Below are 26,493 nucleotides of genomic sequence, written 5' to 3'. Positions count from 1 at the left end.
GTGGATGTCTGTACCTGTTGGAAAGGGTTGGGTAGATTCGGACTGCAGAACAAATAATAATGTGCAACATCTGCAGAGAAGGCGACAGCTTGGTTAGATATATTGACAATATGCATCATGTATTATTAATTTACCTCCAGTGAGGAAATCTTTGGTTTGGTTGACAATAAACTTGTCAGGAGACACGCAGAAGTCACTGGTACCCTGTGTGAGGGAGTAGTAAAGGTCTGGTTTATGAATGGCAGCAAACCTTATTGATCGTTTTAGAACATGTCATGCTTTGCTGGCCCATTAAAGCTATAAAATATATCCATGTTCTTTAATGCAGCCCATGAAGAAATGCTGATGCCTGTGCATGAAATATTCAAGTGAATAGCAACAAAAAATATGCAGCACTTAGGAAAACATCTGCAATATGCCTGGTATTCATTATTTTATGTCAAGTTAGAATGCTTTTCTCATTAAAAACACACTTGATTTAATCAACTGCAGAGAGTAACAGACATCTATTATGGCAGCCTTTATTTGTATTTTGGTAAGAGTTTGGTTTACAGTAATCCTTCACCAATTTCTCAGCTACATTCTATCATGGATTTTCAAATATACATCATTTCATAATCGCTGGTTGAATATGGCCTATTATTAATAAAATATGCAAATGTTACACATTTGCTTTTACATATTAAGCATTGTCAAACATAACTCAAATATAAATATAACACATTGTGATGATAATTTGTAGTCTACACTGGTCAGGAGATGTTAGTAATGTTACATTGATGAGAAGTACTGTACAGAACAGGAAGTAAAATAAATAACTTATAACTTATGTTATGTTTTATTTATGTCTAATATGTCTTATTTTCTCTTATAATATCTATAGTGGTACTATATTGGATAATACAAGTGTAAAAGTGACTATAGGGGTGTTATTTCATGTCTAGAGAGCTCTAACAATGTTTAAAAGTGAGAGGGTCATAAAAAGGGTTTTTTATGCTCTAACTACAAAAAAAAAATTGATTGATAAATAAGGAAACTCAAACTTTACGGAAATTCACTTACTACAGTCTGCAAACAACTAATCCTAGGAAACAAGAAAGTATTTCAAACATGCTAAAGAAGGTTACACTGAAGTACATGACGTTTACACAATTCAACATGGATGAAAAGGAGAAGGAAGAAGCAGAGTTTATTTAATCCTACCCCCTTCCTCCTTATATCATAACATTATAGATTACGTTGACCAGAATAGTAGGTATTTAGCTATTTTCCAGACACATTTTTGGAAAAAATAGAGAGACAATCTCTGAAAAAACAACTGGTAGATATTGGTATGGTACATTTGGTGGTAGTTGTTGATCAAAATTATCTTCCAATTAACAACATAACTCCTCCTCTGTTCAAGACACCTTTTTTCTCCATCTGCCTTGCCTGGTTCCTATAGTGTGTGTGTGTGTGTGTGTGTGAGAGTGACAAGAAGAAAAGCTCTACCTCGCTTTATTTGGAGCCACCTGTTGGTTTGCATGTATAGATCTCCAGGTCCCGAAACAAATGATGGCAGGTCTTTTTCAGATGACGAACACGATAATTTTTTAAATACATTTTTGGCACCGGAGGAGGTGCGACAGGCCGGAAGGTCGAAGCAGGAACCAACAGCTGACCTGTGCAACGATTTTGTCGCTGACATTTTAAAGTGAAACGTTACTGAAATGACAGTATTAAAAAGACGTTCTGTCTATTTTCTAGCCTGCCAGGTCAAGGCAGTGGTCATGGGGTAATGAGGTCAAAAGGTCAACATGAACAGAGGAATTCGCCTTTGTGAAGAGAGCAGGTTTGGCGTGTGTGTCTAATATGCGGCGATTTGCTATGCAACATTTGCATTGAAATATCCAGCCGGAAACAGTCGGAAGAAGGCATGCCAACAGCAGGCTGACTGCACTTCGGCTAGCTTTGCCGGTACTTTAGCAATAGTGATGGACAGAAAGCTATTCACAGATAGAAAAAATCTGATGCTTGATGTTGCGAATTAACTTTTTGACGACTTGTCGGATAAAGACAAGATAAAGAGGCTTTCACGCCTTTTATGTCTCTCTTAGCCACAAAGGTTCCCCACCCCTGAGGAAGTGTCCAGAATGCAGGGGTCATTGTGGACCAAACACCACAAATTAGGTCCAAGATGGTTTGAAATGTGCTGAAAAGTGATGCATTCAATGACAGCAGATGTCTACAGTACGTTTCAGCTCCCCTTGAGCTGTCCAGATGTCTAATCCTAAAGAATAATCCTCATATTCCAGGATGCCTCCAGGAAACCGGGGGAATACTAGGAGGGGAGTACGCTCTCTTTGTACCCCTGACTGTGCCCCAAATACGGGTCTCCATTACTACATTAAGCCTAAATGTACTGAACACCGTACTGACAGCAAGGAGGATTTATGGTTAGATTTTGGAGGAGTAATTAATGCGAGGGAGCGTTGTTTCTAAGTGTGATTAACCCAAAAGTCTTATTATAATCAGCTTTACCAAAATAAGATCAATGAGATACAAAAACAACAGAAGTGAACCTTCCTAAATTGGGGAAATAACACGGCTAAAATAGACTCACCACAGCCGTAGCAGTGCTGGCTCCCAGCGAGGCCCAGCTCAGGAACAGAGACAGCATCACAAAGACCATTATCCTGTGAAGAGAAGATGGTCATGGATGGTAGTTTTATTTCTTTTTGACGTGCTTAACAAAACTGAGGAAAACAGAAGCGGCTGTCACACGGTCCACTATATGCTCCTTCCATTCTTGTTGTGTTATCTGACAGCCTTTAGGGTATTCATTAAAGGACAAGTCCGAAAGACATAAACAGCATAAAAGTGAGTCCCCCGCCCCAAATGGATGCATAAAGGCTGCGTGCAGTGTGCTTGGCTTCTCAGCTGACTCCTCAGACCTCCTTGAAAGCAGCAATAAAGAAGTCTGAGAGCACTTAATAATTAGTTAAGGGAGCAGCAGCCTCATCCCGCCGGGTGCCCAATCAATAGGCATTAGTGAAAGCCATCAGAGGGGGGATGAGAAGGAGGAAGCAGAGTATCGTCTGTTAGCGTCAACACATAGGCGGAGTGCTAAATTGGCCAAATGTGATAGGAAGTCTGGACTGTGTGCTAGGCAATCCATCATCCCTGTCATCCTGTTTTTCTTTAAGCATTGTCTGAATGCATAAGTAGGACAACTATTACTATTACTAGGACAACGCGGGCCAAACATCATTGGCTCGAAAATATTGGATTTTTTCCCCTCAAGAACAAAGGACTAAATCAACAATAATGTCGTGACATTGCCTCAAAGTCCAATCAGACTCTCAACCACAAATTCATAATTCACCAATCCATACATTTTCTATACCGCTTATCCTCACGAGGGTCGCGGGTACGCTGGAGCCTATCTCAGCTGTCTTCAGGCGAGAGGTGGGGTACACCCTGGACTGGTCGCCAGCCAATCACAGGGCACATATAGACAAACAACCATTCACACTCACATTCATACCTATGGACAATTTGGAGTTGCCAATTAACCTAACATGTTTTTGGAATGTGGGAGGAAACCGGAGTACCCAGAGAAAACCCATGCATGTACAGGAGAACATGCAAACTCCACACACAGATGCCCGAGCGGGGAATCGAACCCAGATCTCTGAGCTGTGTGCACTAACCCCTCGGTAAAAAAGGTCTATATTACATTATATAGGCATACCACCTGTGGTACTAAAGTGAAATAACTTTTTTTTTTTAATTTGGTGAACCAAACTAAAAATTTAAACGCAAAAGAGCTGCAACAATTAATCAATGATTAATTGATTATTAACTACTTTTGTAATCGATTGTTTTTTTTTTAACTTAAATATGTAAATATCCTCTAATTTCAGCCTTTCAAATGTGACTATTTTTAAATTCCCTTATTAATCATCCATGAAAGCAGACCTATTGTCTTTGTGTTTTGTCATCTATGATGAGCCTTTTTGCATCTTTTATGTTGTGGACCCAACCACTAACTGTAGGTGTTTGCTTCATATTAATTTGGTCCATCTATGGCCTAGTGGATGACTCCATGAATTGAAACAACAAGCTTCAGATTAATCAACTAAGAAAATGATCATGATTGGGTTTTTGAGTATATTAATTACTTTACTGAAGTTTTGATGAAAATGTTGATTTTTTTTTACTATTTAATATTAATTTAACATAATATTCAAGGGGCAACGTGGTGTTTAATTGTGTACTTTTATTTACTTACTCTCTCAGGTCAGATGTCTCTGTTGCTGAAATAGAGGCAAAAATGTAAAAGGTGTTTTTTAAAAAGCCGATTCATCATTTAATCAAACAATAATTAACCAATATTGAAATAATAATTACTTATAGCACTAAAATAAATTACAAAATAGGACAAGAGCTATTTACAGAACATAAACAACGGCCACATGTTAGCATGTACTTAGCTGGTACCTTATAATATCCTCCAATATCATTACGTAGCAACCAAACAGACTGTTACCATCTGCCGGTCACAGTAACTAAGTGACGTATTTGCAAAGTATCTAGAGGGATTGCACTGATATGTTGTAATGTCATCAAATATTTGATATTTCTATTACTTTTCACTATTTTATTTATCTTACATATTGTATCATACGTGTTGTTGAATGTGAGTGTGAATGGTTGTTTGTCTATATGTGCCCTGTGATTGGCTGGCGACCAATCCTCTTGCCAAAGACAGTTGGGATAGGCTCCAGCATACTCCATGAGCTGGATAACAATTAACCACCATTGAAAGTGAATGAATGAATATTATACATAATTTATTAATTTGGTTGTTTTCTTTTATTATATAAATTAGCATGCTATGTTATACACGTTAATTTATTAAATTTGTATTAATTGTATATTATATTTTATATTTTTTCTTTTTATTTATTATGTAAATGTATTTTATTAATTTATAATACAAATACACATCATTTTAAGAATTCACAACTATTTTATTTTCTGTATATCATAAACATTGATTTTATATGAATATAAGCCTACTACAACAGCATGGATAGAATTCCAGTCACAGAGAAAGCTAAGGGCAATAGCGATGTCAGTGATATTTGATAACACGACGCTTATCTATGTTCCCATTAATGGAGCTATTATATGGAGCCAGAGCGTCTGGCTCATGGCATGACTATGCAAAGGCATATGAATAAATACATATGCATCATTATCCTGAAAGGGGTACCAAAATTACATTTTTAGATGTGAATCTTTCTGAGTGTGACAAACAAGCGCCTCACTGTTTCTTTAATTTCTCTGTGGATGGAAATATGTTATTATTGATGATGATGCTTTTGTGTAAAATGACTTTTCTTTTCCTTTGGTGATGTTGTGCTGACCAGGACATGACGCAATGATGACATACATTTCACGTTACATAGAGCTAGTGGATGGACACCGCCTCAAACTCCATGCTCCAAGACTCAACACTGACTTTTTCAAAGCATTGACAGTTAGCCCAAGAGTGACGCACTTCACCTTCTGTGGAAAGATGATGCAAAACAACCATGGACACTACGCCATATTTCCGATTTTGCATCAGTCTAACTCTGCATCATGCCCCTTTCAGGAGAATCTCCCATAAATGAACAAGATTCCAACTTACATGATGAGCAGCCATCGAGACTGCTTAGCCATCCCCAAGCACAGAGCCAAACATATGAGCAGATCCAGGATCAACAGGAGCAGATAGGTCAACCATCTATAGAACAAGATGTGAGGGGAGACCGGGCGTCACTTTTTGAGCCAAACAAACCCTCATACAGTACATAGCATGTGTTGGTTAATGTGTTTTACACCCAACATCCAAGAGAAGTGTCAGAGACGTCAGATTTCTTGCCCGCTGGTTAGAGCCCATCTGCTTGGTGCTAGTAATTTGCAGCCTTTGGGCTCAATAATTCAACAGCACAAATCCATAGACATTAAATTTTCAAGCACTGAAAATGTCCTTCCTGGGCACATTGCACACTCAGGCTGGACTTGAAATGTGTGCGAATGTGTGCGCACGTGTGTGTCCTCTTACCATTTACACCAGCCACACTGTAAATCTTAGGAGAGCAACAAAAAATAGAGACTTGCCATCGTAAATCTTCACATTAGGGTCACGAGAGAGTACGTTAGAGTAGCCTAAATGACTTTTAAAAGAGGGCACTGGGGTTGTAACAATACGTCATGAACACGGTACGGGACCAAGCGCCTTTGTAAGATAACGTTTTAGTTTTAAAGTCATTTAATGTGTACTGTTTGGGAACTTTTCCGTACCCCAAAAAATCCATGGAGGCCACACATGGTCAAACAACAACAAAGTTCATCTGCATAAGCATAAGTGCTTCAAGGACACAGAGGTAGAGATGACTGGGAGGCAATAAAAGGAGGGAGGAAAAAGTGAATCAAATAACATTGCATCGGCTGCAACATTTGCCTCTCATTAATAAAGCGCGGCCACAGGCAGCTCGTAGCTCAGACGCTGCATGGAATCCAATAACACAGCTGAGAATGGATGCCAGTCTCATGCTAAGAGTGGATTTCACAAGAAGATGATTTGGCACCTTAACACAAAGAAATAAAACCAGTTGAGAAGGCATGTGTGGGAGAAAAATGAATGATGGCGATACATGAGGTCAGCGATGCAACACTGATAGTGAGACCTCTATTGGTTGTGTGAAAGCTTTTTTTTTTCTTTTTCCTTGGCTTTTTGCATGTTTTCTTGGGACGTTTATTCCAAAGGCCACCATCATAGTATTAGAATATTGTTTATGTTTTTGTTACAGTAGGCAAATTCACAGTAAATATAAGGTCTGTGAACCTGTAACGTCTTCTTTCTCTTTGGGCAATCAATCAATCAATCTCCTCCATCCAACCCTGTCTTCTGCATCTGTCTCTCTCACACCAACTACCCTCATGTCCTCCTTCACTACATCCATAAACCTCCTCTTTGATCTTCCTCTACGCCTCCTACCTGGCAGCTCTAAACGCAGCATTCTTCTACCAATATATTCACTATCTCTCCTCTGGACATGTCCCAACCATCTCAGTCTGGCCTCTCTGACTTTATCTCCAAGTCCTCTAACATGAAATGTCCCTCTGATGTACTCTGTCATGATCCTATCCATCCTGGTCTTCCCAATGAGAACCTCAGCATCCTCATCTCTGCTACCTCCAGTTCTGCTTTCCCGTCTTTTCCTCAGTGGCACTGTCTCTAGACCGAACAACATGGCTGGTCTCACCACAGTTTTGGATACCTTTTCTTTCATTTTAACTGAAACTCTTCTCTTCTATCACACATCACGCCTGACACTTTTCTCCACCCGTTCCACCCTGCCTGCACACGCTCCTTCAACTCCTTTTCACCATCTCCATTATTCTGGACTGTTGATCCCAAGTACTTAAAATTCTCCACCTTCTGTATCTTTTCTCCCTGTAACCTCACTCTTCCACTTGGGTCCCTCTCATTCACACACATATACTCCTTCTTGCTGCGGCTAATCTTCATTCCTCTCCTTTCCAGGGCAAACCTCCACTCTTCTAGCATCTCCTCCACCCGTTCCCTACTCTCACTACAAATCACAATGCCATCTGCAAACATCAAAGTCCATGGAGATTCTTGTCTAATCTCATCTGTCAGCCTGTCCATCACCATAGCAAACAAGAAGGGGCTCAGAGCGTGATGCAGTCCCTGTAACTGATTGTTCCTTAATGGGAAAGATTGTGTTTGACATTAATATGATGAAATGCTATGATTGTTTGTATTTTTCCACCTTTTTCATGGCACTATCGCGTAAAAGAGAACAAATTCTACATTGCAATTTTCTTCACTTTGAAGTAATACCAGAGCCATAACAGACAGGCAGGAAGACATCCCTGCAATGCCAGATTACGTTGTAAAGTTTTACACGTGATCCATATTTTACCCACCCTGTGTCGCTAATTATCTAATTTCAGTATGCCAGGATGGCAATATCCAAAGGAGGACAATGCAGCTCTGATACAACATTTTTGTGTAAATTGTATCTATCCACCCTGCATTTACGCCACAACAAAGACAACACTTACAGATGCAAATGTGTTTGTTTTAAATACCGGAAAGAATTACAATAAACTTTGGCATCAAGAATGAATCAAGATGGGAACGCAGACGGCATTAATATTTAAACGACAATATGGTAATGTGGAATATTAATTTTCGAAATGCTGCGCAGGGTGGTGCTTGCCATGGTCCCAAATCATCGAGGTCGCATATTGTAGTTTTTCAGCAATTTTAAAGGTCCCACAATAGTGTATTGGACGTGTGTTAGCCTAAATCAACCTGGAATTTACAGTTTCAAACATCTTCTTTTTCCCATAATACTATATCCTATTTTCATGTCCTGTCCTGGTCTATCCATACGAAGGAGGCATATACTCTGCACGTATTCAAATTCTAAGGCATCTCTGAGTAAACTTTGAGTATATTTTTAGTATCTCACTTCCGGTCCGAGTGTCTTGGTTTTTGCTCATCAAAATATGGTCACCCTAGTTTGAACACTAGGGGGGGCACACCATTGTGTGTTAATGCTTGTGAGCTGTTTTTTATTTAGACAGGAAGCAGAACTGGAGGTAGCAGAGATGAGGATGCAGAGGTTCTCATTGGGAGGGACCAGGATGGATAGGATCAGGAAGGAGTACATCAGAGGGAAAGGGATTGATTTGTTGTGGTGACCCATGAAGGGAAAAGCCCAAAGAGAAAGAAGAAGAGCTGTTATAGATCATGAGTTTTCACGTGTCTCCAATAGGGTTGAGCATCGAGTCGTGAGGAACCAGGACTAACATTCTGATTCTCCTGGCATTGTTCTAATGTTTTTATTTCAATTCCTAGATTTGATGTTTACTTTGCCAGTTGAAAGAAATAGCAGCTTTGACATCTGTAGCTGACTGACTGGCTTTATTTTACGAAATGGAGAGAAGCCTGTTATTTATTTATTTATTACACGGGATAGGCTCATTCACTACCGGCAGGTCAGAGGTGGTATCATGTCCTTGATGAAGGAGTTTCTTCATCAAAACTGAGTGTTGCAGCCCCTCTTGAAGGAGTCAAGGAGATGAAAGATCTTCTCACATTTGCACATGTGACACATGTTACAGGGACACATGCTATTGTTAGAACACTGTTGTTATCATCAAGTAATCCATCCATCTATGATCTTCATCTTATACAGGTCCGGGTCGTGTGGGCAGCAGCCTAAGGAAGGAAGTCTAAACTTCCTGGTTCTGGGATACCTCTTCCAGTTTCAGAGGGAGGGAATCGAGACGTTTACAGGCTAGTTGTGAGACATCCCTCTAGGACACCATGAGGGACACGGATGAAGGCAATAAGAAGTCATTTTTGTATAAAATGGTGGGGCCTTGATAAGGAACATTCATGACATTTTAAAACCCAGGCCCTTTTCTGTCCTCCATAGGGAATATATTTAGCATTTGGAAAATAAAATAAAAAATAATACACTAATTTCAAATGCAGAAAGGCACAGTAGAATCCCCAAACTAAACTTTAGGAAATAACAATTTTCAGTGTAAATGTGTTGTGGGATACCTCTGGAGTCATCTTCCTAAATTATCATTGGATTTCATATTCATTTGGACTCATTTGCAGATAATCAGCGTTGGTGTTTTTGTCATGTTTATTGAAAATCTTTCCCACTCTTATCTCCTTATTTTTTTCCTTCCCTCTGCTGTTCAAGACAAATTAGAATTGCAATCAATTAGAGGAGTTAAATTCAGGTAAGGACATAGACAAAATTACACACAAGGCTTCATTTCAGCTCTAATTTATTCTGTAATCAGTTAAAAAGAAAAATCCAGCTTGTGTTCCCAAGAGGGGATCAATAAACTCCCATCTGCTAAGAGCGTCTGGCCTGCATTACACACACACACACACACACACACACACACACACACACACCTACATACACATACCTGTAATACTCAACGGAGGCTGTGTAGTCAGCCATGGCCGCCAGCGCCACGTTACTTTTACTGATGTCAGGCAGGGCGGTCATCTCTCGAATGACATTGGTGACCATCAGCTGCATGAAGCGTAGAGCCTGCAGGTAATCGGGCCTCCCGGCGAAAATCTCATCCAAACGTTCCAGGTGCTTCCTGACTCCCGTTTCCACACTGCCTAAAGAGCCTGCGGCCTAAAATATCAGATCAAATATTTAAGATTTGCCCTGTGATTGGCTGCCGTTCAGTCCGGGGTGTAATGGGATAGGCTGGGATAGGCTCCAATTAACAAATACCTTAACATATGACAACAACCTACCTGTTTGAGGCAAAAAGGACCATAAACGATAAAATATGACAGCAGAAAACAGCAAAACACAGGAGCACTCTCTGGAGAACAAGAACCTCTCTCTCCACCCTGATATTTTATTCACATAAACAGTATTAGAGGGGGAATGGGGGGGGCAGCAACAATACCGTCGAGATCTGCTATCATAGAGGTCTTTGATAGTGACAATAGAGTGGGAGGAGGCAACATGGCGGTGTAGATTGAACATGCTCGGCTTTCAAGCTGTAACAAAAAGTTGACGCCATCATCGCCTACACAATCGCAGTGGGGGATGTTGAGAGGAGGAGGAGGAGAAAATGATGTTGGGATGTACAGGTATTTTACAGAAACCAACTTTAAACAGGACTTGACAGTCACTGGACACAATCATAATCATTGATTTACTTTTATAATATCACAATTTCACAGTTTTTACATAGTCCAGAATTCCTCAGATAAGTATACCTGTATTTTATTGTAAAATTACGATTTATTCTTTCACATTTTGTGCTATATTCATCTAATGAAGACGTTAATCTCCTTAATATTATTGCAAAAATATAATTGCAAAAATGGCTCATAAAAGTGTGTCTTCATTGTCAAGATCAGCTTTTATATAAATAACAGATGATATTACAAGTGTGTTGTGATAAAATTGTAACTTCTTTCCTCTTTGTCTCTTCAGACATTTTTTCCTCATAAATGTACATAAATAAATGTATTCTCAAAAGTACAACTTCAATCTTGTGCTATTACTATTTTTTCTTGTAATAGTATGTAATATAGCAGTAATAATAGTATGAAATAGTATTATCCAAATAGTTTTATCCTCCTATGCCATTTATCCTTACTATGGTCGTGGGGGTATGCTGGGCACACCCTGGACTGGTCGCCAGCCAATCACAGGGCACATATAGACAAACAACCATTCACACTCACATTCATACCTATGGACAATTTGGAGTCACCAATTAACCTAGCATGTTTTTGGAATGTGGGAGGAAACCGGAGTACCCAGAGAAAACCCACTCATGCACGGGGAGAACACGTAAACTCCACACAGAGATACCAAGCAGGGAATCGAACCCCTGCATGACAAAATAGGATAAATTCTGAGCTACAGTCTTTCAGTTACAACATGATTCTGGAATTTTCATTTAAAAAATACTTTATATTACATTGGATTCTACCAGTATACCAAGTGATGTGGGCAGTGAGTATAAATATCACTTTAAGCCAAATAAACTCCAAAAATCCAGTATCAGTAGGGAATAAATCTTACTTCTAAACACACACGCACACACACACGCACACACACATACACACGCACACACACACGCACACACACATACACACACACACACACACACACACAAACGGCTTTCTCTAAGTAGAATGCTCCACTAAATCTGAACAGATGTTGTTTTCCTCGTCTACAAGAGTCCCAATTTCTTTATCTCTTGTACATTCACACCCGAGACCCTGAAAAAACACTTGTGTGTGCAGCGCGGGACCGACTGTTCATTCCCACACTGTAAAAAAACACACCGTAAAAGAAGATAAACAGTTTCCCTGACACTCAGAAGTTTTCAAACACTTGATTAAATTCTAGCTAGCTCTTGAATGTCTGCTCGAGAGAGAGAGGGAGAGAGAGAGAGAGGATGCTGAGATGAGGTTAAAAGATACGAGCCCATCCTCCATCCACTCCTCCCCAAGGGATGGAGTGTGCCATTGCCAGTAAACTGTTCTCAGCACCACCACGGCTACCTCCTCCCCCTTTCCCTCGCTAGTAGTGTCCTGGATCTTATCTAGTCACGCTAGTCAGCCTGATTGTGAGAAATGAAATCCATCAGCTCTCCCGTGCAAGTGATCCACATTTCCCTAATCACATTCCCCCACCAGTGTTGCCTCTGCTATCATTTCTCATAGAAAAACCGCACATGGTGGAGCTGTTATTAAAGTTGTTGAAATCTGCAATTTCTTGTGTCCAACCTAGCAGGTTGATCATAAAAATTCCAACAAAATGTTAATTTAGAGGACTTTTGTGGCGCAGGGTGAAGCGTGGCGCAACCCACGCAGTAATTTGGCCCTGAGCCGAGATGGGCGTGGTGGCACGCCAGGGGAGATGTCCACATTTTCAGCTTGGCGCAGTGACAATTTCGTGATAAAACAGCACGCCAAAGGTGAAGAGAAAGCTCGCCAGTTTCGACCTGGTCTATACATGGCGCATGCGAAGTGCAGCCGAATACCGAGAATATACCATCAAAGGTTCTCCTATTTGGCCATGTAGAGCAGGAATGCTAGTAGAAAACAAGTAAGATGCCTGAATTAGCCTGATGCTGTGTTTAATATAGCTATCAGAAACAAATGACGTGTCCCTTGAGGTGGCTAATGTGGTGAATGATGCGCATGGTGAGCTCTGATGAGCAGTCCAGTGGGCCCTGTGCATTTAAGGTCAATGAGTAGCATTTATTTGATTGCCTAAGATTACACTCGGCTGTGTTAAACCCTGTCACGCTTCTCTCCTCCCTCTTTGCAACTTGTGCCGGTAGGAGGGATGGAGGTGTGGGTGCGTGGCACTGTGCTGCTCACGAAATTTGAAAAGTGCACTGGCCACACCCACCAGGCAGGTGCGCCGCGACTGCGCCTGGTCTACCAAATTAGAGCCCCAAGAGTGTTTAAACAAGCGACAAATGCGATAAAATGTTTTTTCCTGTCTGAGAAAAGTTTATAAAGTGTATGTTGAGGGGTTTTACAGCCTTATATAATAACTTCATACTTTGTCACTGATTCTTGAGCACTGTTGGTAAAAATCTGCTGATACTGACTGGAATCCATGCGGCCTTCAACTTAAAGATTTCCAGTACCTGCACTGGCCACACAGCCCACAGCATGATGGAACCACCACCAAATGTTACTCTGGGTAGCAAAGTGTTTGTCTTGGAATGCTGTGTTCTTCATCCGCCATGCATACCACCACTTGTTATGTCCAAATAACTCAATTTTACTTTCATCAGTCCGCAGCCCCTTATTCCAAAATGAAGCGATTCCGCATGCTTCTTCTGCATAACTGTCCCAGAATAGCTGAATAGTTGAACAATGCACAGTGACACCATGTGCACCAAGATCATATTGAAGGTATTTGGAGCTGGTCTGTGGGTTGAGTTTGACTGTTCTCACCATCCTTCGCCTCTGCTTATCTGAGATTTTTCTTGGCCTACCACTCCGGGCCTTAACTAGAACTGTGCCTGTGGTCTTCCATTTCCTCACTATGTTCCTCAGACAGCTATCTCTGAGCTAGCTTTTTGTATCCTTCCTGTAGACCGGGTGTGGGCAAATATTTTGTGTCCGGGAGGCCAGAACATATATTTAACACACACACTATTTTATGCTTATAATTTTCCTTGAATTATTTGTCTAATTTTATCTGTAAAAGTGTTATACTATCAGCTCTATGTTCTCATGTCCCCTTTTTCAGGAGCACTTTAAACATCAGAACACATCAAACTATGCAATTTAATTTTACAGTTTTGTTGTTTTTTTTTTTTTACTAAATAAGACATCCAACTTGCAAGTCATTGTAAGCCAGTTTGTATGTTAAAAGTTGAAATACTTAGAAAACGACTGGCGGGCTGGATTCAAACGCTTGGTGGGCCGCATGTAGCCCCCGGGCCGTAGTTTGCCCACCCCTGCTGTAGACCATGATGTTGAGCAATCTTTGCTTTCAGGTCATCTGACTGTAGTTTTGAGGCTACCGTGTACCTTACAAATGCAACATTTTTCTTAGTTTAAAATTCCAGCATTTTATGTATTTTATGTATTTTTTGACATTATGTATTTTAAAAAAAAAATTGTAGGCTATATTCTTGTGAATTTCATCTTGTAATATTACACTTGGACACTGCTGTGGTCCATCTCACCCTTGTGTGTGTAAACACTTTTCTCATAAAATATGACACAAAATGTTTTTTTTCTTTCATATTTCTTCTCTTTTCAGGATGTTCACAGCAGCAGTGTTTCAATAACCTTTGTTTTGGATGATTTTGCAGCCTTTCTCCAATGAGTGTGGCAATAAAGCAACAGACAAAGTTCACAGCGAGTGGAGATCCACTGTGAAATAAGAACAGTCAATACATAACCATTTCACTCCAAGAAACCAGCTCTGGCTTCCAAAGAGATAGAAATGTATTTTTAGTACAGTATTTGTACGAGTGGAAGCGCAGCAGCAAATTGAAAGTGTACATTCTAATGTTCCCCACTTTGTAGCTGCACTTGACGCTGATAACGGGGGGTGGGGGGCGTGATGCAAGACAGAAATACAAAAGGAGGCCTCAAAAGCAAATAAGAAAGAAAGAGTACTCTTCTGATGGATGTAATCTATCCCCTCCGCGACACACACGAGGATCTCTCGCCGAGTGTGAGAGTGCATATTTTAGGATGACATGAGCTATCAGTTGGAGCCAAACAGCGTAAATCACAAACATCACAGACGCCTTGTGAGAGATTAGATCGCTTTGGGGCCTATTTGCTTTTACCCTAACCCTGTGTGGGAAGCACTGACGCGGCGAGATTACTTTTGGAGGAGTTGTGCTTCAAACTTACATGCAAAGGCCAAGGGAGGACAAGATAAAGGAACGATTCAGACCAATCTACATACTCTATCTATCAATGTATATACGTATATATCTGTTGTAATATAGGAAGAAAATATAAATGTGATTTTTTTTGTGTGTCCTTATAGTGTGTATGTATATGTTTGCAAGAGGTTTATTTGTTCATAGATCGCACACAGAACGATGACCAGCTCCGTATCTTTTTGCTTTCTTCCTCCTATAAATCACAAAATCAGAATAATATTGAAAAATGTATTTGCACCAGTGCTTCTTTTTATTTTTTCCACTCGCACAGTCTAATTTATCAGCGCATATGCACAGTTGGACTGTGTTTTATGTTAACATCCGTGGCTTTCTGGAAGAGATTGATGGGATTTACATTATTTCTCATGGGAAAATGTCTTTCTGTTAATGTGTGTTTGTGGTTTAAGTTGGACATTCCGAATCAAATTAATGACACTAACTAATGTTCCACTGTGTTACAATGTTCAATGTACATTTTTTTATTTCAATCCATCAAAGCTTTAATATTCATTCATTCATTAATTTTCTACTGCTCATCCTCACAAGGGTCGCGGGCGTGCTGGAGCCTATCCTAACTGTCTTTGGACACACAGTGGACTGGTTGCCAGCCAATCACAGGGCACATACAGTCAAACAACCATTCACACTCACATTCATACTTATGGACAATTTGGAGTCACCAATTAACCTAGGAAGTTGGAGTACCCATAGAAAACCCACGCATGCATGGGGAGAATATTCAAACTCCACAGAGATGACCGAGGGTGGAATCGAACTTGGGTCTCGTAGCTGTGTCGCTAACCGCTTGACCAACGTGCAGTCTTAAACCAACCATAACCATAAAAAATTTGTTTTGTGTTAACCTTTTTGGCTTTCTGGAATGGATTAATGGGATTTACATTATTTGTTATGGAAAAATTGTTTCTGTTCATGTCTATTTGTGGTCAAAGTTGGACATTCCGGATCAAATTAATGACACTAACCAAAGTGCCACTATGTTATATTATATAATACATATATATTTATAAATACAATAATATTTTCAGGCAGTATTTTAGAAACTTAAAAATAAAAATGTGAAAATAAAGGAGGGGCACAACCCACAATCAAGACCTGACTAAAAAAAGAATCTAACATTCTTCTACCGATCATGCCTTCTATTTGATCAGTAACATGAGCGTGGGTGTACCCAAGAGGCTGCACAGAGCTGACAGGGACACACAAACACAGACAACACAGAAGAGAGGCTTAGCATCCATTAACGAAACACTGATGGGACTAAATCCTTCTCATACTCAGCACCACTTCTTGTTCCGACTCCCCCACTGAGCCTCCCAAATAACTTCAATGAATGCAGGTCAAAGGGGGGGGGGGGTGCAAATAGAGAAGATCCCTATTAGGCAAAGATGCAAAGATAGGATGGAGACCTCCTGTAGGGAGCTGTGGTGTACCACAGCGGTAAAGCAATGTTTGCTAGCATGGTGACACCGTACTGAGACATAAGATGATTACACTGTACCCTCATTAGGGGACTTGTAGATATGGTAATATATTTTTTCATCTCTTCATTAAATCCAAATTCAGATTTTTGGAGCTATATATCAGTATTGTATTATATAGTATTGTGAATCAAGTTAATCAAGCAATAATGTTGAAAGCATGACATTGCACATTACTACTATAAACAGAATGGCAGCTTCTCTTACCAGACTGTTGATGCTGGCCAGTGTGCGATTGGCATTGTAGAGTGAGTAGGTCAACTGGTACACACCATCGTTGGTCTCGCTGTTTCCATAGAAACCCACTCCTACCGCTGAACTGTTGAAGGAAAGAGATTTTATATGTATGAATCCAAAACAATGAGTGTCTGGTTGCACAAAATGGCTATGGAAATCAGTGAACATGCGAATACAAAACACCTTATTGACAATGACAATGATTCTCAGGCACAATCTAATGATCCCCATTAGAAGTCAGCAATATTCCCCTTGGATCCTTTTCACAAATCTATCAGTGGGATTTTAGCTTCCTCCTGCGTCACTGTCCGCTAATCTGATTGTTCCTGGTGACCCATCCCGACCCTGGATGAATTCCAATCCTTGCTCCTAAGTCCACACCGGTCTCTCACGTTAGGATCAGGTCACCAAACTCGCACGAGACGGCAAACAACTTGCCCTTGGGCTGCAATGATTAATTTCTATTAATTTCTTTACCCAGTGTGTTTTGAATTTATTTACGCGGAAACAGTAGAGTTTTTTTTTATGACTCATTATCATGTTGGAAAACCAGTTCCCCAGGGGAAGGGGATCATGCTCTGCTTCACAATGTCACAGTATCGGTTGGAATTCATGTTTCCCATCAATGAACTGCATCACTCTTGCAGTCCCAGACATGACACAATTACAGGGCCCTATGATTTCTACCTTAACTCATTCGCTACCAAAGACGTACTGTATGTAAACATTTTTTTTCACCATGAACGCCGGATCCCAAAGACATAATGATATCTTTTATGTTTAAGAGGTGATGATGCAAGTGCACAGTAGAAGAGATCATGTATCGTGCAAGAAGATACGCATTTGATAAGAGCTTGGGATGGATTGATTCCCATTTATTGAAGCGCTCCACAGGAAGGAGGAAATGTAAAAGCATGAAGGAGTACAACGTGCAGATGGTTACGCATTAAAAGGACATTTTAAACGCATGTATATGCACACACCCAGTTCCAAATGTGAAAATGTGAAACTGTAAATCAATTATTTCGACCAAAAACAAAAAAATTACGCTTGAAATGTATTACAAAACTCAATTGTAGAAGAATCTCCTGACAAACATGTCTACCTGAAATTTGCGGGGAAAAAATGTCAAAACTGATCTCTTAGTGTGTGAGCAGAACCTGACTGGGGTAGCTTAGTTTAGCAGAGCATGTCAGTACAGCTCTTTGCGTTCCAACTCTGGCTGTATGAATGTGTTTACACCGTGTTGTGTTTTACCACTTATGGATGTAATTTTTACTAGTAACAGGCTGTATTCAACCACAAAACAGAATGATTTATTATTATGACACAATCCCAACACCATATACTGTATGTATCTCCAACTCACATGTCCTCTAGTCCAGCCTGAGAACATCACTGCCTCATTCTTATTACAAGAATGTGAGATGCACTCAGGGAGCCTCCGAACAACACTTTATAATGCCTCTCTGTGGCCCCTTACTGGTCTCCTCGGGGTGGGGGGGGTCCATTCCATAGAACAGGGACAGTGTAGCTTATACTTTTCCCTGGCACAGCAAATCTGTTTCGCATGTAAGGTCATTTGGATAAATAATACTATCTGCCCCAAGGGCTGGATTAAAATGATACGGCTCACGGCGTTTGATGCCTGGGTTTGCATACATCTTGTTGTGTTATTAACATACTTTGTGAGTTCAATTGTGTTATTAATGGATTTTTATTAGCTTTTTAGCAGCCTATTAACTTGCTACAATATGGAAATAGGAAGAGAAGCCATCTCAATTGAAGACATCAAAATGCTAGCCATTGCAGCTTTGTTTGGCCCCATTGAGGGTTATTTTGCAGCTGTGATCAAAAGAAAAGCAGATGACTGAGGTGAGAAACACTCTTGAATTAAAAAACATAACTCATGGCAAAACACAAAGTTTCTTGTCTGTGTTGACATCATCTCTTTTGGACAACAATCACGTCTTCAATAAGTGGACAAGCTATACAACGACAAATCAAAAGAAGCATCGTCTCTTGAAAAGATATACTGTAATAAAAATGTTAGGTCTGTCAGGTCAATATGAGTGCAATAACTCATCCAAAACGTTGATTTAAAACTTGTTTTAAAAGGCCTAAAAGCCTCATGTTCATCTATTATCACGCATGATTAAATGCACTAATGTCCTTCTATAAGCATCTTGTGTTTGTGTACAATCCTTCTTTGTTCATTCGAAATATGTAACATGCACATTTTCAATTAAGGCCAATTAAAGGTTAAGGTCAGCCAACATTACTATTCAAGTCATTTTCAATTGGATGTCATACGCAGCTGTTAAAGTGAATATTCAAGATATTTTCACGACCACTTCACAGAGATGTGAGGGTGAAGGAGGAAGAATAGATAAATGGTTAAACAACGTCATGCTCACTCACTTAGCATCACAAAAGAGACGTGCGTGCCTGCAACAGTGGCTTGCTGCAAACAGGAAGTTAAGTAGAAACAGACAAATACACAAAGTCAGCTGGATTTACTTTAAACCTGGCACTAACCCTGCTAGCATCCATTCGTGCTCTGTAAGAGGAGATTCAGACAACTTTTGCCAGCGTTTATCGCCAATTCAACCAGTGTCTGAGCTGTCTACCGAGTAAATACTTCCACGCACGAATGTTCCTTCTCCTCACAGTGACAGCATTTCATTCATATTATACATCCGCCGTGGTGCGCAGTCATCAACTCGGCTTGTTTACATTTTGTTCTTTGTACCGGTATAAATCATTTTATTATTACTGTAAGAATCTATACAGGTATACTAGTACATAAAAAATATCACCCAACCCTATTATTTACTCTTATTATGTCTATATTAGGTCATATGAGTGTAAAGTCATTTAAAGCCATCACAATACAATGATGAGATACTAGCCACCGCAGGAAGTACACTGTCAAGAAAAAAACAAGAAGGAATTGCTTACATGTGAGTCTGTTATCTTATTTACGTCTTATTTATTTCTGATTATATCTACTATATTGGGTAATACAAATGTAGAGGTGACTATGGGGGTGCTATTTCATGTCTAGAGGACTCACATAACCAGGTTTTTAATGCCATAACTACAAAAATATTCTGTTTATTAATATTGATTCTACATTTGCAGAAATGTCTGGAACCAATGAGGAACATGGTTATTATGAACGATGAACAAGCGACGAATGTACACATAAAAGCTTGCCTGACACTGTCGGCCGTTTTGAGCCACTAAAGAGTTCCAAAAGTCAGGAAAACACTGATAGAAATTGTTTCAAAACGAGCAGTAGATAGAAATTGTTTCAAAACGACCAGTAGATAGAAATTGTTTCGACAAGATGGCTGTGATGCTTGCGGCGGATGCGTCTTCATCACATTCCAGTCGGCTCCAAGTGAGGGGTAAGTCACACACTACTGATGTAGATGTCATACAACTTGATGTCGAAAACTCTGATGTATCGTTTAATACATTCTGTAGTGTTCGGAAGTTAGTAACTCATGTATCTTTTTATCCACTGGACCATTCCCGACTCACCATATGATGAGACCCATGACAACAGCCGCCCAGGTCACACAGCAGGTGCTTTCAGGCCTTTTGGTGTCCTCGTCCACAACCCTGCGGCAGCCACACAGATATGCCAGGTAGATGGTCAAAACCAGCAGACTCACACCAAGGCCCACTGCTCCTACGCAAGCTAGAACCACCACAGACTGACAGACAGAGAAGACACCAGATGCAACAATTATTAGCAAAAACAATTAGATGTCACAAGTTTAAGCGGACAAATCAATTACATTTTTTAAAGCAAAGAATCAAGGAAAAGAGTTGAGAAACTGTTTCTGAAGAACTGATAACTTTCAAAAAATGTGACAAATTAATTAAAGTCAGTATGTAAGAGAAAATAAATCAATACTGATACTGTTTTATTATTATTATTATTATTTTTATTATTATTATTTTTATTATTATTATTATTATTATTATTATTATTATTATTATTATTACTGACTCTTTTGTGATTAAGGGTTTTATAAATAAACTTGACTAAGGAGTTAACTTGATACAGTGGTGCGTTTGTTGTTATTTCGTTCCAAAAATTTTGATGAAAACCAAAAACATACAAAAATCAAATAATATAAATCCAATTAATTTGTTCTAGATGTTAAAAAATGTGAACAGAAAATAAATTTTATAGAGAATAATTATAGTTTTACATGCAGAAAAACAATGAAACAGTTATAAATGGCTAATGGATGGAACTTATTATTATCACAACTTTCTTTGGCCCCATAGTGGGTTATTTTGCAGTCGTACTCAATAAAAAATGTACTGTAAGTCAGCAATGCGTATGGTGCTATGTTTGGACACTCAATTTTGTGGAACAGTACAGTAAACAGGGGAAAAGGAACAGATACGCTTTGTTAAGTGAAATACTGTACGAAAACCGAGACAGTTTACAAAAACCAGGGTGTATGAAACCCACAAAACAAGGTTTGACTGATATTTTTTTCCCAAACAATGTGATGAAGAAACTGTCCAATGCACCTTCACAAGCCAGAGGCATCACTGCCACACAGAGAAAACAGCAGATGCAACAATTACTGTCACACAGGTATCACCGAGCACTCATGTTTAACGATACAAGAGAGAAGTCCCTCGCTCGTTTATCAAAATTATCAGCTGTGAGTCACAACACGAGTCGGGTATGTAGGTGGGCTGAGGGGCAAAGATAGGGCAGCTGAACAGGAGTTGGGACTGTGGGAGGCAAAAGCACCATGTGACACGTCAGCTTTCATTCAGTCTTGTGATTCCAGAGTGTGTGAGCATTTAAAGCCTGGGGGTAACGTGGGAGGGATGGAGACAAACACATGCCCTCAAAAGAAAGGATTGCATTGACTATAAGAGTCTCCATAAGAACTGCTCGAACACAAACACCCCCCCATGAGGGACAAAAAATATCTGCTATTTAATGTAAATAGTAATTTTTTCTATGCCTTTGAGGAGCACCATAACCAGAAGATTCAAAGCAGATTTCATTTAAACACACAGTACAACTTAACCAACAAGACAAAAGACATTAGATGAGGGGTCCCCAAACTAAAGCCCGGGGGCTGGACACGGCCCGCATCCACATTTGACCCGGCCCTCTGTACAATACACTACCAGAGATATATATCAGAGATACCGCACTCCTTTCAGCTGTTTTGTCTCAGTGTCCCAACGAAAACTGTACCCGCTCGGATAAAGCACGTACATTTTTGACAGGGTGCAGTTTCTATCATAGAACCGGAAATGGTAACCCCTATTGTGAGCAACGTTACTGCAAGCTCACTTTGCCCCAGCCATAGAACGTGAACAAACAAACTAACCCTGGCCTCCCCATCAGAGGAGGGAAAAGTTATGTGACCCTCACTGGAAAAAGTTTGCCTTTTCAGGAGATGTCTTGCCTTAAGGGTGAGTTACATTCCGACGTACATTCGGCAAGGTGCTGGCTGCGTGCAAAAGTGGCCAAAAACACACCATGAGTATACAGTATTTGAGTATATTTTCACCACGTTGTGTTTTACGGCTTTAATGTAAGGAACGTTTTGTGCAATGTGCAGATTCTGGGTGAAAAAATACAAGAAGCACAATTATTTTTTAACATAGCTTGTCTTAGCCGTAAATACTTTCTCCACACACGCAGAACCCACTTCCGTGACCGTCTTTCAAAATAAGAGCACCGTTTGCCCCATGTCTGTGTAAACAAAACAAGAGTGTCATAAAAAATATCTTATATTTGCAGTTGGAATTGCCTGTGCTTCCTTATCACAAGCACAGGCATTACAGTTTGTTGAAGATTTAAGGCTCTAGTTTTGTAGGCCTGCGGCGCACCAACAAGGTGTGGCCAGCGCACCCACACCTCCGTCCCTCCCACATGCGCAAGTGGCAAAGAGGGAGGAGAGACGGCTTGAGAGGGTTTAACACAGCCGAGTGTAATCTTAACCTAGCCAATGAACGCCTCTCATTACCTTTAAATGTGCAGGACTGGACTACACATCAGAGGCCAGCATGCGCGTCATGCACCACGTACGCCACCTCGCGGGTCATGTCATCTGTTCCGAACTGTTACATTAAACACAGCAGCAGGCTAATTCAGGCATCTTGCTTGTTTTCCACCAGCATTCCTATTATACATGGCCAAATTGGAGAACCTTTGATGGTATATCCGCAGTATCTCCATGTACATGCTGGTTCAGACGGTTACATTAAATAGTGGTTGCTGTGATTGTTTAATGCATTGACACTTTGAAAAATCTGCCTGTGAGGTTTTGGTGACATGTCTGCACTTTACCAATGCGGTGGGTGCGCTTTGCCTGCGCCAAGAATAGACCAAGTCGGAACTGACGTGCTGTTTTGTCACAAAATTGTCACTGCGCCAAGCTGAAAATGTGGACACCTCCCTCGGTACACCGCCACGCCCATCTCAGTGCAGTCCAGTCTACCAAATTCCGAAATTGGCTGGGCACAGTGGTGCTCTGGACCAAATTACCACTGCGTGGGCTGCGCCCTGCACCACCTTGCGCTGCGCCACGCAATTATCCGTCATGAATGCGTCTTACCAGGCCATGGCAGGCAGCTCTTCCTGCTGCACGCCTGGTTTTCCTGGTGCCATAGGAAGCCAGTACACCCATCTTGCAATTTAAGAGAGTGGCTGCAAGAGCCGTGTATGATGCCCACACATATACGTTCCCTCTGACTAGCCTAGTTTGTCTATGTACTGGTCACCGCCCACAAATTTCCCCCAAATTGCGGAGCCCATGCGTGTGGTAAAACGTAAGTCGGGATGACCATGCAGTACACTGTATGCAAAAAAACTTTGCTGGACCACAGGTTAACAAATTAAATATTTAACTCAACATGGAGGCATAGTAACACATCATTATAAAAATGTATATGTTAAAGGAAAACTGTACTTCACAATTTTCCCATCATCCATAAGCCTCATGTGAACCATGAACACATACTGTATTTCTTTCCCTTTTCTGTGCAATCAAAGTTAATATGAGCCAGCTAACATTTCACATCATTGGGAGGTATCTATTTCGATGACGAATCCCTCTAAAAAAAATCTCTAACAATGTTTTATTTAGGGGTGCTCCAATCCATCAGCCACCAATCGGTATCAGCGAATATCAGCGAAAAAGCATGTTATCGATATCAGCCGATATTCACTTTAAAACGCTGATCCCCTCCCTCCCTCCCGCAGCAGCATCCAGACCAACCACGTCTGCCGTGTGTGGGACTTTTGACTCCGTGGTGGGTTGCACGTCAGTCTCATCACTTCACTAATGAGCGTGCACAGCTTGTGTAGACCCTGACGAGTGCGCGTTTGCGCCCCCCTGAAACGTGCATGGCGCACAATGATTGAGTTTGACTGAAACGTCTTTCCTAGCCTAGGAGCTTAGGCTACTTCCGTCTATGTCCTATGTTTTACGCTTTGTCCGCTCTCATTGGGATGGCTGTGTCTTCCAGCACAAGAAGTAAAGTCCTCCCGTCCTCAGGTGGAGGATTGCAATGATGACAGCAAATACGTAGCAAAATTGAGAGCTAGGTATCCACTCTTCCATCTGTTCCATCTGTGAGGCTAGCGAGGCGACATGTTACGCCGCCAGATTAATACAGTTTTTTCATGTTAGCTGCTACAGTAACAATATTGCTGTAGCTCGGTTTATATACAGTAATTTTAAAAAACTGTTGGGGCTTTAGCATCTAAACATGTACATCCTATGGCGTCCATTGTAAGCTGGCTCAGCTTGGTAGCTTCTCTCATCAGAACACACAGAAAAGGGAAATACATACAGTATGTGTTCATGTTTCACATAAGGTGTGTGAATCATGTGCAAAACTCCAAAAAAGTTATAAAACTATTTCACATTTATTACCACATGAACACACACAAAAGTACCAATACTAATTCGGTACCCATTCCTAACTGTTACACTGTTATCGAATATTCTGAATATTCTAGCTCTTTAGCATCAATAAGGTAAACAGATAGATAGATGGAATTAAAAGTGACTTCTAATTAGATTCACAGACAGTTCTGCTGTGAGGCAACTCATTAATTTAAGAACACGCTCTAATTGAGTTGGAATGACTCAGATAACACACAATCTGTGAGTCATTAGGGTCGTTCTAACAGTGTTAGTGGAATAATGCACATTGGAATCAGGGAAATGATAAAGATTGTTGACGGGAAATGTTCTTGTTGAAGTATACAACAATACTTTTAGAAAAAAATAATTACATGTAGATATTTGTGTATTAATTTTAGTTTCATGATTTTCTTGTATAGAAATACAAATATTACTTTATTTAATAGTTTATTATTATTTATTTAATATTTTTAATTAATTACTTTATTTAATAGACTGAAAATCCTTTATTTGTAAATACATACTGTACATTATATATATAATATATTATTTATGTATTCATTTACTTCTTTAATTGAACTTTTTCTACTATTTATACATCTTGTAATCATTTATGATGAATAGAACAAATATTAAAATATATTAAAATATATATCTGTACACATAAATCTAAATTAATAACCCCTTTGTTATGTAATTGTTTTAGTTTTAATTTTAGTTTAAATAACACCAACATAAATGAGGGGCTTACAGCCACTGTGCAAAAATGCATATTTAGGACAACAAAGTAAAACTGTGTGCACATCACAAGCGCTCACTTTTAAAGAAGTAACAGTCATACAAAAAAGTTTTGCACCTAGCTTTTCTTTCTGTTTTGACACTTTCGAGAGTCAATCATTCCACTTCCGAGAGTCACTTAATCAGACAATGAAGAGTGGAGAAGCACCAACCTGCTGGTAGTCATCCTGCTCCGGTCTAAAAGTGCTGTCCACCGGCTTGAACGAGAAGTTGAAGTGGGGGAAATTGTGTAGCCAATATGTCCACCACGGTGCAACGTAGTCCAGCCTAGCAGTGGCCATCCCGGCATGGAAAGTCACACAAGCCACCGAGATCAAAGTGGGTGCAGACAATAAAGAGAGAGAAAGTTGTTAAACGATCGCACACGTAGAGGAAGGTTCGTCATGTTTGGATTGTGTTACTTCGGCTGCCATTGCACAAGAGAAAAGTCAAATTGTGTTGCGCAGCTATTAGATGTTTGGGTAGGAGGCTGGAGGAGACTTGAGTGACGCTTGAGAGAACTTCCCTGCCTGAACAAGGAAGGCGTGACGGCCACGCCTCCTATTTAGGTTTACTAAAGTCAGGACTTCAGGAAGAGGAAATAATGTCGAACATTTAGCAAAATGCACTAGCCCAAGCCAGCATAGTGTGCCTTGATAATATACTCATGCAGCCACCTCCGTTTTAATTTATGGCTTCTGCTGTTTATGTGTGACCCCTTGTGGACAACGAGGGTCACTGAGGTGAATTTTAATGACTGCTGCTGCTGCCTTTAAACTCATCATATGTACACCTGCTGAGATACGATACTGTTTGGTCAAAAATGATACTTTTGCAAATATTTTTTGCATAATACTGATAATTGTTTGCAAATGTAATAATAATTATTATTATCAATAGTTTTTACAAAACCAGTGTATTAGATTGTGAAAGTGTACCTAATGAGATGGTCTTTGAGAATAAATAAAATAATAATTAGTTAATTCATTTTGTACCACTTATCCTCACGAGGGTCGCGGGGGGTGGCG

General features: G+C 40.1%; 1 protein-coding gene across 3 annotated transcripts in view; it reads right to left on the bottom strand.

Moving 5' to 3' along the window:
• The window catches only part of LOC131103483 (protein tweety homolog 2-like), a 34,903-nt gene extending 8,878 nt beyond the window's left edge, over positions 1-26,025 (bottom strand). For 2 of the 3 annotated variants that reach the window (XR_009119613.1, XM_058049798.1), the window contains exons 1-8: positions 25,639-26,025; positions 20,304-20,479; positions 16,725-16,836; positions 10,027-10,247; positions 5,681-5,776; positions 2,603-2,675; positions 135-204; positions 15-70 (exon numbers count right to left, since the gene is read on the bottom strand). Coding sequence is in view for 2 of the 3 variants with exons in the window: in XM_058049798.1 (XP_057905781.1) it covers positions 15-70; positions 135-204; positions 2,603-2,675; positions 5,681-5,776; positions 10,027-10,247; positions 16,725-16,836; positions 20,304-20,479; positions 25,639-25,767 (933 nt within the window). In the remaining variant the exon portion in view is untranslated. Of the gene's footprint in view, positions 1-14; positions 71-134; positions 205-2,602; positions 2,676-5,680; positions 5,777-10,026; positions 10,248-16,724; positions 16,837-20,303; positions 20,480-25,638 lie in introns of those variants that run through there. The other variant, XM_058049799.1, reaches the window with a different exon arrangement.
• Positions 26,026-26,493: the final 468 nt, after the last annotated feature.

Source organism: Doryrhamphus excisus, chromosome 15, assembly GCF_030265055.1.
Source record: "Doryrhamphus excisus isolate RoL2022-K1 chromosome 15, RoL_Dexc_1.0, whole genome shotgun sequence".
Lineage (NCBI taxonomy): Eukaryota > Metazoa > Chordata > Actinopteri > Syngnathiformes > Syngnathidae > Doryrhamphus > Doryrhamphus excisus.
The sequence above is the reverse complement of the archived record's forward strand: the minus strand, read 5'-3'. Positions and strand labels throughout refer to the sequence as shown.